This window comes from Phragmites australis, chromosome 13 (assembly GCF_958298935.1).
Source record: "Phragmites australis chromosome 13, lpPhrAust1.1, whole genome shotgun sequence".
Classification (NCBI taxonomy): Eukaryota; Viridiplantae; Streptophyta; class Magnoliopsida; order Poales; family Poaceae; genus Phragmites; species Phragmites australis.
In genome coordinates, this window is record NC_084933.1 from 21,527,255 (window position 1) to 21,546,472 (window position 19,218).

General features: G+C 43.2%; 2 protein-coding genes across 3 annotated transcripts; one reads left to right on the plus strand and one right to left on the minus strand.

Moving 5' to 3' along the window:
* Positions 1–969: 969 nt before the first annotated feature.
* On the minus strand, positions 970–6,397 carry LOC133887937 (polyadenylate-binding protein 2-like). The gene is made up of 9 exons (XM_062327962.1): positions 5,933–6,397; positions 4,784–4,902; positions 4,020–4,676; positions 3,855–3,932; positions 3,692–3,781; positions 2,964–3,095; positions 2,266–2,439; positions 1,766–1,966; positions 970–1,509 (listed from the first exon to the last, which is right to left on the minus strand). Exons 1-9 carry the CDS (start codon positions 6,189–6,191, stop codon positions 1,264–1,266), a joined length of 1,956 nt encoding a protein of 651 aa, XP_062183946.1. The 5' UTR covers positions 6,192–6,397; the 3' UTR covers positions 970–1,263.
* A 7,423-nt stretch (positions 6,398–13,820) lies between these two features.
* Positions 13,821–18,992, plus strand: LOC133888628 (filament-like plant protein 7). Of its 2 annotated transcripts, none has more exons than XM_062328940.1 (4): positions 13,821–14,035; positions 15,963–17,788; positions 17,917–17,977; positions 18,242–18,992. In XM_062328940.1, exons 2-4 carry the CDS (start codon positions 16,011–16,013, stop codon positions 18,674–18,676), a joined length of 2,274 nt encoding a protein of 757 aa, XP_062184924.1. In that variant the 5' UTR covers positions 13,821–14,035; positions 15,963–16,010; the 3' UTR covers positions 18,677–18,992. The 2 variants fall into 2 exon arrangements, with proteins under 2 accessions (XP_062184924.1, XP_062184925.1); XM_062328941.1 differs by lacking the exon at positions 13,821–14,035 and adding an exon at positions 14,712–14,918.
* Positions 18,993–19,218: the final 226 nt, after the last annotated feature.

A 19,218-nucleotide genomic window follows, 5' to 3' on the forward strand; every position in this document is an offset into this window, starting at 1 on the left:
CTTCGCCGAGACGGAATGATGACGCCTTTCTCCGTGGCGCCTTGGCACTCGCGCCCCCTCTTTCCCATTTGGGGTAAGCCGAGGTCGGCGTGTGTATAAAAGGAAAGGATGAAGAACACATGAAGGCAACTAAGCCAGACAAGACGAGATCAAGAGAAGAGACCACAAGAGACGAAGAACATCACAAGCAAGCTCGAGCAGAGCTAGAGCACGGGAGCCTCAAGCTCTCTGTAGACAATATACCCTTGTAACCAGACACATCCTTGAAGAATTCCCTTCAAGGAAAGATATTGCACTCACACAGGAGTAGGGTATTACGCCCCCGTGCGGCCCGAACCTGTCTAAACCCCGGTGCATTTATCTCTTTTTTGCACTAGGTCGATCATCCCCCACCACCGGCCGTTGTATTTATTTCCGTTTCCATTTATTTCCCCGACGAACTCGTTCAGGATCATTCTCCGATCGAATCTTTAAAAAGGGGTCTCTCAGGATCCCTATGATAGGAGTTCATCCTCCGACAATGTGACTACACATAGCGGCCTAGTCCCCTCAAAGCACGAGTATAACCACGTGTTTGAGTACTCGGTTCCTGAGATGCATAGCGGCCTAGTCCCCTCAAAGCACGAGTATAACCACGTGTTTGAGTACTCGGTTCCTGAGATCATGTACATAACAACCCACGACCTGACTCGCACTGCACACGCACGAACCGTTGACCGTAAGATTGGACGGCGACAGAGGTGAGTACTAGTGAGACAGGTTTATACACCTAAGTTGAAAATCCTAAACCTACCACTGCTCCTCAAGATGCCACCGTCATAGATTAGACCACTAAAGGAGGAGGGATCCAGGCTCCAACAGAAGCAACCCCTACTTGCGAGGGAAAAACCAAGCAAATACGAGTAGAGCCCAAGTATGGTTGAATCACTTAGGCTCTCAGCATGATTCATGATACCAGGTCACAAGATATTTCATACGAAAATGCATGTTCTCACTCAATCATCAATAGCGAAACTTACTATAAGGCGAAGACAGGTACATAACAAACACCCCCCCAGTAATACTCAAACTTGGAAATAAGTACCTCGCCGTAACGGCATGACACCACACCAGACAGCACAAAATAACATCAAACATCCAGTATGGAAACTCGACTCACTCAGGTTCAACCATAAAGGAAAAACGGAGCAATACTGTCATGTGCCTGATAACCTCTGGAAACACCACACGCAATTGCAAAAGAAAGATCGTCACGACTTCAAGTTAGGAGATAATGCCTTCGGTCAGTGATAGCGCAGCAAGTTGACTGGTCGGGGTATTTGGATTCTGCTGATGGACCACATTGCGGAGAACATCCATCGCCTCAGCCACCTTGGACTTCAGCGCCTCAGGAGACTCGAGCAGATGCAGCACCTCTGTCTGATCCATCTCCAAAAGCATTCCGGTGACCTTGGCCGCTTGGTTTGGTTCCAGTTGCTCAACCAGTGGGTATAGGTTTTCACCAAGTATCTAGATGAAAAAAATTGAAAAAAATAAGAAAAAAGGACAGTGCTACAGGATAAAACTCAACCAGAGAAATAACAATGCATTTTTATGAGAACGTCATGAACCCACAACTACTTAGCAGAAAGACATCTATGATCCTTATGCAGATTCAAATGAACTTGGTATTTGTTGCGCAGGATCAAAATGGATAATGAACCGATCAACTGAACGACAAATACACAAAAACTATGGACTATTATTCATTAGTTATGGAACATACCGTTCTTTGCTGTTCAGGAGTAGCATTTGCAAGGGCAGAAGTCAGAGTCCCGATTTGAGCAGCAGGCGATAAGCCAGCATCTCTTACAGGGAAGCCTCCCATATCGTATGGCTGAATCATACCTCCAGCAACCGGCATTGGTGCAGCATCAGGCATGTTACGGCCAGGTGGGTAACGATACATCCGTCCTCGTGGAAGCATCTGAGAACCATAACAAGATATGTCACTGCACGTTCACAAGTCCCCCATAGAACAGCCAACAGTGTCCCCCCACCCAATGTGCCAAGAAGAAAGGAGTTAGGAATATTCCCCAAAAAAAGAAAAGAAAGGAGTTGGAAAAAGGGAGGTATGGTGGAAAATGAGCACAACAAAGGGCTGGACCATAATTGCTGACAATCTAGGCATATCATGTTCTCTGCCCCCTAACTTTTTTCCACTGACAAAGTATCACCTTAACACCCAAAACCAGTGTAACAATAGGAAATTTGATGGAAAAATACCTGCTGCTGAAATGACTGAGCAGGTTGCTGGCCCTGGCCCTGGGCCCCAGAGCGCCTAATACCAGGGCGCAGACCCTGTTGACCTTGTTGGACAACCGGAACAAAGTAATTTGGCATATGCGGACCCCCAGGTCGCATCCCCGGAACAAGCTGCTGCTGGAAACCAAATCCCGGCTACATGGAAGAAGTGAACATAATATCCAATTATCCATTAAGTTCAGCACATTAGCTAACAAAATTAAAATGCTTCATGCAAAGGATGAATGATCAGAGAGGACTAGCGTTTCAAACCAAATGTCAAATGATTGAGATCGACAAATTGCTTCTTGCATATTAACCAGAAGAACTAATAAAATGGTAGACAAATGAACAACACACTTAAGTCCTACAAGAATTGCACCACATTACTACAATATCTAGAGCACATATGTGATCAGAGTCCATGTACAAAAAGGAGCAAATTACTAGAAACAACATATTAAGTGCAAAACAATAATCAACTAAACCCCACTTTGTATGCCCGTTTAATCATATGAAATATGATGAAAACTTCATATAACCTAGACTGCCCAAACTAAACCTGGTTAATCTTGACAAAATATGGGAACATGCTGATTCTCATGTTAAAGTTGGAGAAAGGGATTTAACCTGAAAATACAGCTAAGTTCAATGAAAGGAAAAAACAGCTTCCATGGTACCTGAGGGGGTATCATAGTTGGCGGAGCTTGTCCATAGAAGAGTTGCTGAGGAGCCATAGGAGGGTACATTGGAAGGCGCGGAGCCATAGTGGGTGTCATTGGTACAGCAGGGCGCATCTGAGAAAATTGTGCCTGGATAATATGGAATGTGCAACTGTCAGCAATTTAATATGCTAGATGGTCAGAAATTACAGCAATTTGAACAAATCTCAAAATATTTAAGCAAGAAACAATTGTTAAGAACAGGTAGTGGTATCAAAGTTTATTTAGTAAGAAGCAAGGCACATAGTAACACAATGGGAGGCCTCCATGCACACCAGTATGCTTCTTCAGCACAACTAAAATGTTTAGGCTCTGAACTCTGATACTTAAAAAAAGTTTCAGAAGGCATTAAGGTAGAAAAAACCTAGTAAAGTACACACTTGTTTGTGCAGGGGGCGTATATTTTGAGGGGGGGGGGGGGGGGGGAGGAAGAGGAAAAGGGAGCCCTATATCATGAAGCAGAGGTGGTATGCCTAAATAAGTAATTATTGATAAACGTCAACATTCTATTGTTGCTTCTACATTGTTCTAGATCACAGAAAGCAGTAATTCATATGCCAGCTCTTCTTTTTGTGTGAAGTGTTAAATAAATGTGCTGCTATGTGCAACTGCCAATCTGTAATAGACACAGGTGGTATAATTTTAATATTAGACAATAACAACTCAACTGGTTTAAGGACAATTACCTGCAACATCGCTTTTCTATCTTCTTTGCGCTGTGCAAATGCAACATACAATGGCTTTCCAGATAACATTTTGCCGTTCATTTCAGTTAACTGTATACAAGGAAAACTTGTCAATCACATGCGACATCAAATAGTTAATGCAGTATCCAGGAAGTGAACTTACAGCCTGAGATGCTTCCTCACGAGTAGAAAACGCAACAAAGCCAGAGCCTTTGCTAAGACCATTTTGGTCACGCATTACCTATTTAACAAATTCAGTTAGCAATAATATATCAAGTGACAGAGGTATAAGAAGAGGAAATATGATGACTGCAAAACATGAACACACCTTACACGAGGTGATTTTGCCAAAGTTAGAGAACAATTCACGAAGCTGATCATCTCCAATGCTATCATCCAAGTTCTTGAGGTATAAGTTCAGTCCTTGATACTTGTCAGCAGCATCTTTCATGCTTTGCTCAAATCTCCTTTTTAGTTCCATATCTCTTTCTGACTTCTTCTGAGCTCTTCCAACATACCACTCTTTGTCATGTATCTTCTTTCCATTAAGTTCCTGAACAGCACGCGCAGCATCATCTGGATTCTCAAAATTGATGAAGCCAAAACACCTTGATTTACCATCCATGTCAATCATCACAACAGCACTTGTAATATTCCCATATTCACCAAAAAAATTGACAAGATCCTCCTTTGTAGTAGACTCGGACAAATTTTTCACAAAGACATTGTTAAATTTTGCCTTGTCAAAAGAATTATCTCTCTCTTGCTTGCGAAGAAAAGGTCCAACATAAACAGGCTTATCATTGATAAGCATCCCGTTAAGACTTTTTATGGCAGTCTGTGCAGCCTCTTCTTTTTCATACTGAACAAAACCAAAGCCTTTGGATTGGCCCACTTCATCTGTGGCCACCTTACATGAGAGAATGGTACCAAATGTAGAAAAGGTATCATGAAGAGTCTTGTTGTCTATTGTCTTGTCAAGATTCTGGAGAAAAGAAAATTGACAGTGATATCATCAGAATAAGTGATATACAGCGCTGATTATTTTTGGATGACAATGCAAACTAAAGAAACTGCCAGATGACCCAGTACCTTGATGAAAATGTTAGCCGATCCACTCCTGCGGCTGCTCGGATCACGGTTTGAATACATAACCCGAATAGGCTTGTTATTAAGAAGAGCAAAGTTCAGCATTTCCAATGCTCTCGCAGCTGTAAAATGGAATAGCTAATCAGCCATTGCAAGTCCTTTGCCCTGACATTCAGCGGTAATAGGTTTTGCAAGAGTAAACAACGTAAAGAGGCTTCACGACGGATGATATAGTATGGTAAGGCACTATGGCACAAAAAGCATGTCTAGCAAAATAACCCATTATATTCCTATTGACTCATTTTGCACATAGCTCATATCTCCTCCAAGAGGCCTGTTTGGACAGGGGGGTCACAAAAATTCATAAAAATTAAGCAGATTTGCTTAAATAAAACCTTAGCATTTAAACAAATTTGAACAAAATCTTAAAAGTTCCTAGAGCAATCCTTGCCTTCACAACTGGCACTAAGGTGGGTATCTAGATTGTGCCCAGGTTTAACTTTGCCATTGAATGAGGGATGTTTTTACATTTCTGTTATCTCTATGTAATCTAACAAACTATTCAGAAAAATCTGAAGGCCAGTGTATAGAACCACAAATTCCAGTCAATTATCAAGGCATCAATTTTTCCAGCACACAGCACAGCACCCATGTCCCTACGTACCTCAAACACGTCAAATCAACCTGGCAGTTAAACAGTAAGAGCTGTCTTAAACCATCATAGTCTAGTGTATACCACCAACGAGGCTCCAGGGTCAAAAACTAATTGCCAGGCATCATCCTCCCCCTTCTCAAAAATATAATAATAATCTAAGTGACATCATCATCCTTCCTAACATCAAAAACACAATGAATCCAAGTGCCATTGCACCCGTAGCAAAACATTCACATAAACCAATCACAGGCATTTGACTTCTGCTAGCATCAACGATCCACCATCCAACCGAATTGCTAAACGCAACCGATCCACCACCGACCAATTGAACAATCACTGGTGATAAACAGTATACAGATGCCATCGGAATCATCGAACCACACGAAACACAAAACCTTGCCCAATCTGATCATACCGCAATTCAACATCACCCAAACCTCGGCAAATCTACCCACCCCAAATCGAACAGAGAGAGGGCGAGGAGATCGCAACGATACCATCCAAGGGGTTGTTGAAGTTGACGTAGGCGTATCCGAGCGAGCGGCGCGAGGTGACGTCCCTGCAGACGCGCACCGACACCACCTGCCCCGCTTGGCTGAAGAGCTCGTACAGCTGCGAGTCCGTGACCGACCCATCCAGGTCGCCCACGTAGAGCGATGTGGTGGGCAGCGGCTGCGCCACGACGGCCGCTCCCGGCGACACCACCGCGACGGCCCCTGCCGCGCCCCCGTTCGCCGCCGCCACTTGCGCCGCCATCGCCTCTCGCCGACCGCTTTTTTTTTCGGATTTCTTTTCGACAAAATCGGCTCCAAACCCTAGCTATCGGATTGGTATGTTGCTCGATACTGGTAGATCTCGCGATTTAGGGGAAATAATTTTTTTGGTAGTTTTTGGTTGTGCGGGATACAGAGGCCGCAGGCGGAGAGCACGCAGGGTGGGGGGGGGGGGGGACGACTCTCTCAACGGGAAGAGCGAGGCGACGGGTGGAGGGGTGGTTATAGGGGACGGACGGGACGGGACGGAGCCGCGCCCGCGCCTAGGGTTTGCTCCCGCGCGCGCCACAGTGGGCTCGGCGCTCCTGCGCCAGCTGGCGCCAGCCGTGGCGTCTGATTTCGTTGGTGCTCGAAGACCGGGCCCGTCTGGCGTGCGGGACTCCGAGTCTCCGACGTGGCGTTGCCGTGCTGTGCTATGTCTGTGTGCGTACGTAGATGGCTTTGGTATTTTCTCTTTCCGGGCGCTGTTGGAGACTTGGAGCTGAGTTGGCACGGAGCCGAATTTGCTTGGGGAACGAGCCGGGTTTACTGGTCTTGCGTCGTGTTTTCTTCGAGAGAAGGGTATGACTTATATATATTTATAAACATAAGATTACATCTAGCCCCTGCACGGGAACCCAAAATACAAAATAATTTCTAGTCACACAAACTTTTTTTTAACAAACGGATTTAAACAGCAACGGTCCGCGACTCTTAATAGGTGCCTATGATTTTTCAGAAAATTTATTTATATGTAGTTATATCACAGACGAAATTATAATAACCTATGATAAATTTAATATTATACTGTAGATATTTTTATAAAAATAAAATCTATAATCGTTTGTAATAATATTTAAAATCCAGTTTCTGGTGCAGTGCTTATTGATCTGGCGTCGTGTTGGTTCGAAGGTTGGATCTTGACCGCCTTCATTGGGCTGGGCTGACCGGACCATCGGAACTTTGCGTATCATCCCTGGACAATTCGAAAATTATGTGGAACGGCAAACCGGACGAAGCTGATGTTCTCCTCCTAGTCTATACGTTAGTGTGGAGTCTGCAACGAAAACATCCCTCGTGGCGTTCAATGTTATAACCTGTTCACGTTCAAGGTAGTAAAGTCTACAAGACAAGCAACATTTTTGTTTTTAGGAAACTACGGTGGCTTACTGAACATGGCATTCAAATCAAAGTCGTTAGAGAATAAAAGAGAAAAGAAGAAACCAAAGCAGAAGAAAAAAAAAACAAGGGACTACGTAGCAGAAACTAGACTAACACCTAATTACGCAGCAACTGAGACTGCATCGGCTTTGGAGCAGCGATGCGCCTAAAAATGACAACAAGCAAATTGCTCGTGGGTAGAGGACTCTATAAATCTATACCCATGACTAAATCCCAAATTTATATCCGCGTCTATTACTCATCACGAGCAAGAAACCCCACATGTGCTTGTCACTTGCAGATAACATGTACCCACCAACAAATAAACATACACAGAATATAATAGCAACAAGTATATAACAATAATCTTATTAATTTAAACATACAGGCAACAACAATCTCATCAATTAAAACATACATGCAACAACAATCTTAAGTTCGAAGTATACAATACAATTAACAAACATCTCATAAATAAATAGCATCTCATACGGTTCATATTCAAGTCCTCATAATATAGAATAGTACAACAAATGAAACAAATTAGCTTCTTAGAAACTAAACTACATGCTACACATCCAAATTAAACTACGAATCATATTACTAGATATAGCCAGTCATCAAATTACTAGATAATCAACTAACCGTCACAACTATTTATATGTATTTACAATACATAGCTACAATATAAGTACTTAGCCCTACATAGAGTCACGTAAAAAATCATCATAGTAGATAAGAATGATAGGAATAGATTAGCAAAACATGGTATTCCCAGTACACTATAAGTACATATGATAGATAGAGTACAGTGAGACGACAAAAGGCGAGAGACGTCGCCGCACACCTTTGCTGGAGAACGGTGAGATAGTGAAGGGCGAGGGAGGGTGTCGCCACACACCTTGCTAGAGGACGGGCAAGGGAGGACGCCATGTCACCACCGTCGAGCTACTGTGGGCAAGGAAGAGCGTCGCGCTGCCACCGTCGAGCTGTTGTGCTTTTGCCTAGACAGGGTGCTGCGGGGGAGAGCGATCAGATCTGGGCAAGCTTCTAGGCTTCGATGGGTGGCTGTGGGAAATGGGCGAGGGAGTACTGTGGACAGTCAGCTTCAATCGGTGGTGGCGTGGTGCCGCTCGGGAGAAGGAGTGAGATCTAGGGGTGTGACGGGTTGGTGGCGGCTGAGGGGTTCAGAGAGGTGGGAGACTAGGTGTGGAAAGAGAGGAGAGAAAATCCTAAAATTTACTTATATATTAGATGTTTAAGGTTCACTGTAAGTAGCACTGAAATAGGTATACGAACGAAAACGGACACTAACAAAGTTTTTTCATGCCCGCATTCTTCTATCCGTTGGGTTTAGATTTAAAGCCACACTTGTATCCGTGGGCAACGATTTAAACATGTAGCTGCACCTTTCGAGTTTTTTTTACCGTGGGCACGTGAATAATCTCTACCTGTAGCCATCTTTGGATGCGCCCACAGGGTGAGGTCCTCCGCACAGCCACAGGGTGAGGCCCACGTACGGCCTTCAAGATTGCTGATTTTTTTTTTTTTAGGAAACGGTTAAAAGATATTGTATAGTTATAGCAAGTCCCGAGAGGAAGATTTTGCTGGAGCGAGTTCGAGCGGGTTGCCGAAAAGCCCATTTGTCTGTAGGGTGGCCACGAAAGGCCCGAGCTTGAGCTTTAGACTAAGAAAAACTAGGCCAGAGCTCCTAAATCCCATCTTGCCTTGGTCACCAGGCCCAAGTTTTGGCCTCTACAGTCAATCCGTCTCCATAACCTTACGACAATTTGCGTATTTGTCACTGGTCTGTGTTTTGCATGCTTGTCATTCAAAAAGACTAATTGCACCTTTGATTTTAGAATCGATGCACCTTTTTAATAAATCCGAATATCGATATACTGATTCGCGTATTTCAAAGTACAAGGAACTGCAATACTAAAATCTAAAGTAAACCATCAAAAAATGGAACTAAGGGACTGCAATTTTGAAAATTTCGATGAGCCTCGATATTTCCTTTTTCTGTTTGATGGCTAAGGATCAAGAGACCTTTGCCCACGCTTGCCTTGCCTGGCTGAGCAAGGTCACGAGCGTTTGGATCACGCTCGCCTCATCTCAATGCTCACGCTCGCCTTATCAGCTTAAGAGAGCAAAATCGCTCTCCAATGCTGACAAGGTTCGCCTCACTAAGCGAGACGAGGCGAGCTGGGAATGGATCCAAACAGACCCCAAGTCACGCACTCGTTTGCCCTTCCAGTAGCATGAGATTGAATAATTGTGTGCAAGGACGGTGGATTTTTTAGGGCAGCCAGAGGTGGGCCTAAGAAGGGACATCGTATGTGTACATGTGTACAGATGTACATCTAATTTCTTAAAATTGTTTCTATATATACGGCCCAGAAGCCCACGTCTACTCTCCACTCACCGGCTCACTGCCCATGCCTACTCTTGGCTCCCCACGGTCCCGCGTCCGCACACACACGCACGCACGAGTCCAGCAGCACTGCAGCAATATCATCGAAACCTAGAAGCAACATAGAGGGCGGCGGTGGCGGGCCTGGCCCTCGCGCTAGCAGAGCATGGCGGCGGCGGCGCAGGCGCTGGTAGGGCAAGGCGGTAGCATCCGGACGCACTCCTCGAGCGCTAGGTCAGCCAAGCAGATGGTACACACAGGCTTGCCGCCCGCCGCCGCCCGCTTGCAGCGGCAACCCCTCCGAGTACACCATCGCCGGCATTGTGCACAGTGTCTTCTGCCTCACCCCGGCCTGCGCCATACACGCCACCGACAACCCCAACTCTGTCGGCTGCTGCTCGCCACCGGCGCTCGGTGACATCCGGCTTGAGCACCGGAGCACGGATCGCACGATGGAGTTTAGCCCCCTGGCGCGGGTGTTGGCGGGGCACAGTGGTGGCGGCTGGGTCGCGGGCATGGCCAGACGGGGGTTGCTGGGCTTGGGCAGGGTATAATTCTCTATTTGTCTAATTCACTCACATCGGTATCAAATCACCGTATGAGCACTGAAGCGGCACTTGTACACAGATGTACAGCTTGGGCATTTGCATCTCTGTTTCACTATTTGTGATTGCTTGTTGAGTTGTTTCAGTATGCGGTATGCCAAAGTCCAGGTGTGCTGCGTGTGCAGATGTGCTGTGCAGCTTGGGCATTTGCATCTCTGTTTCTCACGTCGGTATCAAATTCTCTGATTCAGTCAGAACTGAAACAAGTTTGTGGCTGCACTAAGATGTGGCATTTGCATCTCTGTTTTTTGTTTCCATATTCAAACAGTCGGTAAAACTGTAGAAGTAGAACCGAATTTAGAGCTTGTTTGGTAGGACTCCAGAGCAGCTTCTTGACTGAAATTAGAGGAACTCTGCTAAATAGCAGGTTTTAGCTTTTAGCTTTTTGAGTGGAATCCGTGAGAGTGATTCTTTGAAATGAATTAAAAGTTAAGGAGCTGAAAAAAACAGCTTCCCCTGATTCACTTCTGGCAGAGAATCACTTACTCTATATATTTTATTTTAGAGAATCATTTTCAGCCACAGAATCACTTACTTCAAAAAAATTATTTTCGTAGAAAATTTGAATCAGAAAGAACTATACAAAACGGACCCTTATTTCATTCTCTGTCATAATCGTATTGGTTATTGATTTTTTACTCTCTCTATATATAATTCATATGTACACTAAGCCCAAATACTTGGGCCCGTCGCTGTTGGCACCACCCTCTAGCTAACGAGAGAGGGAAGAATAAGGTTGCTAGCTTCGCTGGCGCATCCATTCTCCACGGCTCCACGTACAACCCGTTCGAGCAAGCCCGTACGTACGTTCCCGGCCAAAATTCGACAGTGATCACAAGCAAGATAAGCCGCAGCATCAACAGTACGTACCACCGCACGCCATCGACGGCGCAGCTAGCGAAAACGACGAGGGCGAGCGGCGTCGCGCTCGAGGCGCGCGCCGCATCTACTAATGGGACTGACGTGACTCGATCTCAGGTATTCAGGTAAGAGGCCAACCGCTCCCGGCCGGCAGCTCAGAAAGGAAGAAAGAAGGCTAGAATGAATGCGCGGCCCGAGCTGAGCTGATCTGCGAACCTGGGATGCTCGGCTTCGGCTCCACTCCACGCTTTTTTATATATTTTTAACATTAGTATTTAAATAAATAGTTAATAAAAAATTTATAAAAATAAACGTCTACCACTCTTTACTACATAACTATATATTTACCATAGCACCCATGTACTGTAGCACTATCTTACTGTCCTCTAACAAGATGGTTAGCCTAGCTCCAGCAGATATTTTAAAAATTCATCCTCTATAATATTATTACAACAATCCTTAACACTACTATATCATTTTTTATTTTTTTCATCTTCAGCAGCTACCATATTTTCTACCTTCAATTATTCTCCTCTTTCTTTCGAACCCACAAACATCCTCTGTGAACAGTGATGTAGTCTCCTCTCTCCTCTGCAAATTTACTGCTGTCAACCTCCGTCCACTTGCTGGCCGCAATACCGTGCCGCTCAATAGTGACTCTGCTGGAGCGCTTATGCAGCCGTACAGATCGGCAAAATCGACAGTACAGTGTTGCGGGCGGCAGAAACCGGCTCCGCTGGAGATGCCCTTAGACCCTTGCTGCCTCATCAGAGTGCAGTAAGCCCTGTGTGAACAGTACTGAGATAGAAGTATTGTTCATAGCTCTATTTTTCCATCTCATTTTTTTTAAAAAAATATGTATTTTATAAGACATGTGCAACCTATATTTAGATTCACCCAAAAAAATATGTGTAAAATTTAAACTAAAATTATCAAAAAAACGACTACTTTTATAAGTTTTAACAATTGTTAGTGCCTCAAATAAATTTTTAAAAATCTGAGAAAATTTACTAATATTCTTCTTATGTAATGGACTCATTTCTAGAATTATTTTCAACTCTAGTTTATATGGTGAAACGATTTTTTATCTTCCATTTGAACTTATTTCCTTAATTCTTTTAGTTTCTTTAATGGGTCAAAAGCGTCAGTGCCCTTGCTTTTTCGACTTAAAGCCATTGGCTTGCTCTTACTTTGCAATGAACTATTCACGGCATCAAGTCAGAGAGTTTGACTATAAGGCAGACTATTTTACCCTTATATGGCTATAAATAGCCAACTGACGGTGGGAGCATGGTGCAAAACAGAAGAAAAGTGAGAGAGAATGGCATAGAGAAGTGCTTTCAGTGGATTTAAGGGCTCTGCGTATTTGGTCTTGTCTAGATTTTGTTGCAATTGCAAGAGCAAGAGCAAAACTGAATGTGGAGGGCTGGAACTCCGGCCAACTATGATAGGGTGTTCTTCAGAGGCTATGCTTAGGTGAGTTTTGTTCCCGTGTGTAATATCAGTTGGATTTTGAAGGTTCTTATTATTTTTTCCATGAGTTGTAAAAATGCATTTTTTTAATGTGGGAGGATATATTTGAGGACAACAGAGAACATAATATCAAGGAAGTGATGAAACATAATGCAGATGCACGATACAAAGTACAAGCTTTATATGACATGGGGTTACAACTGACTGCTTTGAAGGAAGTGCCCATAAAAATGAATGAAATGAAAAGTAGTCTGAACTACCTTAAGATAATAGTTTTTTTTACCTATACTTGGTATGGCTGGATGATGATCAGGATGTAAGGCTTCCCATATATAATATGCAGTGTAATGTTAAACTTTGATGTAATGAGAAATAAATGAAACTGACTCATACTTCAACATCTCAGGTATGAGAGAAGATGAGAGGAGAAAATAGAGCTATGAACAATACTTATGGTGCAATCAATGGGTGTATATGTTTGAATTCAAATTGAATAAAAAGAAGAATATCATATAAAAATAATAAAAATACATATAAATAGAGTATTACAAAAGAATTAACTTTTTCACCATATAATCTAGGGCTAAAAATATTTTTCAAAATCAGTCTATTATATAATAAGAATATTAGTGTTTTTACTAGATTTTTGAAAATTTATTTGAGACTCTAACAATTATTAAAAATTATAAAATAGTATTTTTTAAAGAATTTTAGTTTAAATTTTACATAGTTTTTAATGAATCAAATTAAAATGGGTTGCATATGAAACATGTACAAAGAGTTCTAAATTTTTTGAAACAATAGAAGATCAATATTTTGTACACAGAAGATGGAAAAATAATATACACAGTACTATGAGTAGATGCTGCTACAGTACTATACGTACTTACCTCCTCTCAAAAGACGTTAAGGACCTAACTGTTTTATTAGAGGACAATAGACATCTACTCTTATAAATCTTTTCATCCGAAATCTATTTATTTATATATAATGTTAGAAAATACAAAAATAAAAAACTCTCCACTCCACCGCTAGCTCGCGCGTTCGCCTCGCGAAAGGCCCATCCGCTCTGTAACTTTGACACTTGGGCTAGGTCCCCGCCCCGGCGCCCTCAAGAGAGGTGACAGCCGGATTTCCATTTCCCACCTCGCACCAACCGAGCAAATGGCGTACTGCAGCTATAGCTAGCGGAGAAGTGGATAACTGCGTGTTCCTCTGCATTTTGTTCCGTTAGGAGAGGAGCCTTTTCTCAGCTAGTTCTCCGCGCACCGTGCCGCAGTTGTCAAGGGAACGGAGCGGAGCAACCGAGCTAGCCAAGGGATGTGCTGGAAGAAGGTGCGTATGCACGTATGTTTTCTTTGTTGAACGTTGCCACTGCCCGGTTTCTTGTTCTTCTGGGTTGGCTCATGAAGCTTGTGTTTATTGATCCTGGCAGAACAATTTTTCAAGTTGATCGGTAGGGCACTTTTCCTCCCATGGAATCAAACAGTTGTCATGAGACTGAAGTTCATACGTTCTTTTGCATTTCGCATCTTTCGTCATAATTTGTCGAAAGTATATGTTCTACAAGCATTGCTTCGTTCGTAAAGGAATCGTCCTTACTAATCAGAATATCGGGGCCAGCCATAAAATTTCACATGCATTTGATTGTTTACAATTAACCTTGCGTTAGAGTGCGATTTAGAGCAGTGAAACAGCTAGAGTAGCCGAGCCCGAAGCAAACCAGTCTTGGCCCGATAAGGCAAGAAAAAACAGTTCTTGCCTTTTCTTTTTATACGACTAGAATAGCTACCTCCACATTAGATTTATACCACCTCTATCAAATCTTGTACGGCTCTTCTCCCAAAGTTGGAAGGACCGAACCCCATACGGGCTTGGGCGCGCGCCCCTGAGCCCGAAGCAAACCAGTCTTGGCCCGATAAGATCCTGGGCAGAAGTTCCAGCCTTCCAGGCTCGCAAGGACACGGGGGCCCGGCCCGCAATTTGCACAGATGTCCAGCGAACGCCGCCGAGAAGGCCACACGGTCATGGCTCTCGGGACTTCAAGCGTCACCTCCCCCGCACGGGACGGTCACGCCGCCGCTCCCCACCTCCGACGACGGGGATGGCGGAGGTGGGATTTGGAACATGAAGTCTTGGCTGCAGTTCAGTGGCCGGACATCTGTGCGATAGACGCGGCGATGAGGGGCGGTGGCGGAGGCTTCGAGCACGCTCGACGGTAAGGAAATATCCCAAGCCAAGCTCCCTAGAAGTCTTCCCCAGTGGCTAGTCTACAGGATATCCAGTACTATGAATCCATGATCATGATGTGGATGGATTTGGGATTTTGGACCTCATCATACTTGAAATTCGGAAGGGTATGGACTTGTTGGGCCTATAAAATTGGATACCATGGTTCTACGTATTTACTACTTGTTAGTCATGTTAATTGTTAAATTTCCAGATTACTGGAATATATTTCATTTGGGTTGATTTGATATGTCGGACGATGCTGTAGCCAAATTGTTTATTTTTTTTAGGTAAGTGTTACAATATGGAGTTGGAAGGTTTTGGACTTTATAAATGTTAATTGTTAAGTAAAACGGTAACGTTAGGTTACTTGGTTAAACCTTTTAAGTGTACTTGGCACTCGTGTGTACAACTGTACATTGGTGTCTTTGTTTCAAGTTTCTGTTACTTTTTTATTCTGCTTGTTAGATATTATGTCTCAAAATTACAGATAAAGTCTTAGTCGGATAAGTCCAACTGACGCCTATAAATATGGGCCAATCCTTGAATTTGTACCTTGAGCCATCATAATGCAGTTTTGTCTCCCGTGGTTTTTTACCCCTGCACTGGAGGGGTTTTTCATGTTAAATCCGTCTCTCATATTCAAACGAGACAATTTCTTCAAGTGCATATTTATAGGGTTTTGAGCCAAGGGGAGGTTTACTGGCGCCTATAATTATGGGCCAACCCCTATACTTGTACCTTGAGCCATCGTAATTCAAATTTGTATCCTGCGGTTTACTGGCGCCTATAAATATGGGCCAACCCCTATACTTGTACCTTGAGCCATCGTAATTCAGATTTGTATCCCGTGGTTTTTTATCTCTGTATTGGAGAGTTTTTCCATGTTAAATCTGTGTCTCTCATATCCAAATTCGTAACACTATTGAACTCTTCTTTATGATTAGTACAATGTTTCATCACAGCAGCTAACATAAGGATTCTAAAACACACATACCTAACATAGGTAAATTTTTGACTTCCGTTATTTCAGGCGATGCTTGATAACTACACTTCATAGAGGAGGAAGTATCTAGGAAGAATGAGTGAAATGGGGGATGCTCTGAGGTCCTGCATGGAGAAGTTGCTCCTTGTTAGGGAAGAGAAAGAACGCCTTATGATTGAAGCAACTAATACGATCTCTTCCGAGCAGAACAAAACACGAGATTTGCAGCATAAGTTTGAAGATGCAAGTAAGCGGCTTGATAAGGTCATTGCTGAAAACCACAATCTTCGCAACACTGTTGACTCAAAGGAGAAGCTGATCAAAGAACTGAAAGAATCTAAAGCATATTCGGACCAAAAGTTAACTGATGCAACTGCAATGCTTGAATTTTCGCAGAAACAATGCGCCTCCCTTAAGTATGAGGTGAGCATTCTTCAGGAGGAGCTTGGGATTCGGAACAAAGAGCGGGAATACGACCTCAAATCAATTGATGCTGCTCAGAGACACCAGAGGGAGAGCATGAAAAAGATCACTGCACTAGAAGCAGAATGCCAGAGGCTGCGGACCATGGTTCAGAAGCGGCTGCCTGGGCCAGCAGCATTGGCAAAAATGAAAGACGAGGTGAAGCGACAAGGTACTATATCTGTTGAGAATGGAACGAGAAGGCCATGTACAGCAGCCAAGCCATTGCCTCGGGCCAGGCATTCTGTGTCTGAAGGTTACCTAGTCAAGTTGCAGGAATTGGATGATGAAAACAGATATCTCAAGCAGTTATTGACCAAGAAGGAGAGTGACCTGCAGTTATTGCACTTGAAGTATGAAGACGAGGCATGCAAGCTGTCAGCACTGCAAATGCAGCTTGATGAGTTGTCTGCTCGTCATGAATCAACAGAGAATAACCATTCTGAACCAGTGGGTTGTGCTTTAGCTTCCAAGCTGGAACACTCCAGATCTGGGAAGCGGCGAGCGTCTCAGAGTCGGAGCAGAAGAATCACAGGATCTGACATGCAATTGCTTGTTGATCCTCTGGAAATTGAGAAACTAGAGATGGCATCGAGACCTTCGAGTGCCCCACATCAGTGTGTTCCAGATGTAACTTGCACAGACTCAAAAATGGTTGTCTCAGAAACAGTTCACAAAGATCTTATCTCTGATGGTTTCTCTGACAAGTATCCCGAGTGGATTCAGGACATCTTGAAGGTGATTATAAGTAAGCATCAAGTCACTAAGATAAGTGTTGCTAGCATTCTTGATGAAGTAATGAATGCACTGAGTGAGATTTCTGACAAAGGGAATGGTGCTGCAAACTTGCCCTATGACAGGCCAGAAATAGACAAAATGGTGGCTACTCTGATAGAAAGAGTCAAAGCCTTGATTGAAAAATGTACTGAAAACAACTCTATGAGTTTTCTATCATTTCTGCATGAGAAATCTGAACTAATTTTGCGACTTGAACACCTGAATCATGTCTGTAGTGATGTACTAGATGGAAAGGATAATCTTGAAAGGTTCATTGATGAAGTTTTCTTGATCCTAGAGTGGATGGTGAACCAATGCTTTGTCTGTCTCGATGGACTAGGTACTGTGGGTTACATTACAAACAGATCCGATGGAATTGAATCCCAGAGGACATTAAGCATTCATGAAAAAGATGCAATGGATAATGCAAAATCAGAAATGGTTTTAGGAATGCAGCAAGAGACACAAAAAGAAACAGTTCAAATAACTGAGGGCCAGATTCCAGATGAAATTTCAGAAAATCATTCTCAGATTCAGTTCACCAATTCTAAGCTTGATGAAGAGTTATCGGCTGTTAGACAAGAGCAGGGTGATAGTTGTCAGGAAAAACATTCGGTACACTGTGAAGCAGAAAGGTATTTCTTTCTATTATTTTGTAAGAATCATATATCATTTTGTAAGATTCAGTTCACCACTTCTATTATTACCGAGTGAGTGAGTATCATCCAACATGCATAATTAGTTCCTATTCTTTATGATGCAGTGGTGCTTCTGATGGGAGCAAAGAACAATTAGCAGAAGAAGATGGAAAACAACTAGTAACGGTAATCTCCACTGTCCTTCCTAGAAACTCTTATCTTTCTTTGAGGGTTAAACAATGTTCCGAATGTTGCAATTCACAAGTCTATCTGTACAGACTTATAATTTAGCACAGCAATTATGATGCGCGACATGATTCCCTGGACAATCCTAATTTTATAGAGATAGAGAGTGACATGTTTAGCTAATGTTAATCATATGCCAAAGCACATAGACTGAAAAATTTAGCTGTCACTGATGAAAAATCATAACGATTGTAATATTTGCAGACCTCAGCAATATCTGCTGCAGCCAAGAAACTTGCAGAATGCCAGGAAACAATCACTAACCTAAGCAAGCAGTTGGATGCTCTACAAAGTCCGACAGATGCAGATGCATTAGATAAAGAAAAGTGTGATACCCTACCTCTGTCAGTTGCAAACCTTGTTGTGGAAGCAGATACCAAGCCTGAGGGCTTCAATTCTCCGACAAATGAAGAAGCGACGCGCATGGAAGAAAACAGTGAGCCTGATGCCACCGAGAAGAACCTTGAACATGAGCAAGATTCTGGCACGGGTCCAAATGCTATTAAAAGTGGTCTGAGCCCTATCGGTGTTCGTGTAATGGTTCCGAAGTCACCGCGAACATCTGTTTATGTTGACGTGAAAAAGAAGAAGCGGCGTGCGAGCTTGCTGAGTCGGCTTGTCTTTAGAAAGAAAGCATAACAGTTCCCGGACTGCGAATCTGCAATGTTTGGCTGCTACAGTGGCTCCCTCGGATTAAGTTTATATGATTGTCAGCAGCACCTGGGAGCTTGTTCTTCCTTTTAAGTTATATCTTAATGATCTAGATTATCTTGTTTCCAATAAGAAGAAACAATGCTAATGATACGCATATGATGTGTGTAATTTATTGATTATGTATTTGGATGTAAGCTATACTGCACTTGAGAAATTTGGGGAAACTTGCTTACTCCAGAATCTTGTATAAGTTTGTACCTGCTGGATTAATTAATATTTATATATGCTGATTGTTGAAATACACACTAGCATATGGTGCTGCAGAAGGAAAGAATATGCATGGTACTGTCTATTATGTAGATCTGTGTAGGGCAGCTGCCTGCCTTCTTTCTTTCCTCCTAGAATTATTGATATGTGCCACTGCTGCTCGGAATGCACTGCCGAGTGCCGAGATGCTGGTATATCATGGTACGAATATTAGCATGAGCAAATTTGGTCCTCTGCATTCTTCAATACATAGCCCCTTT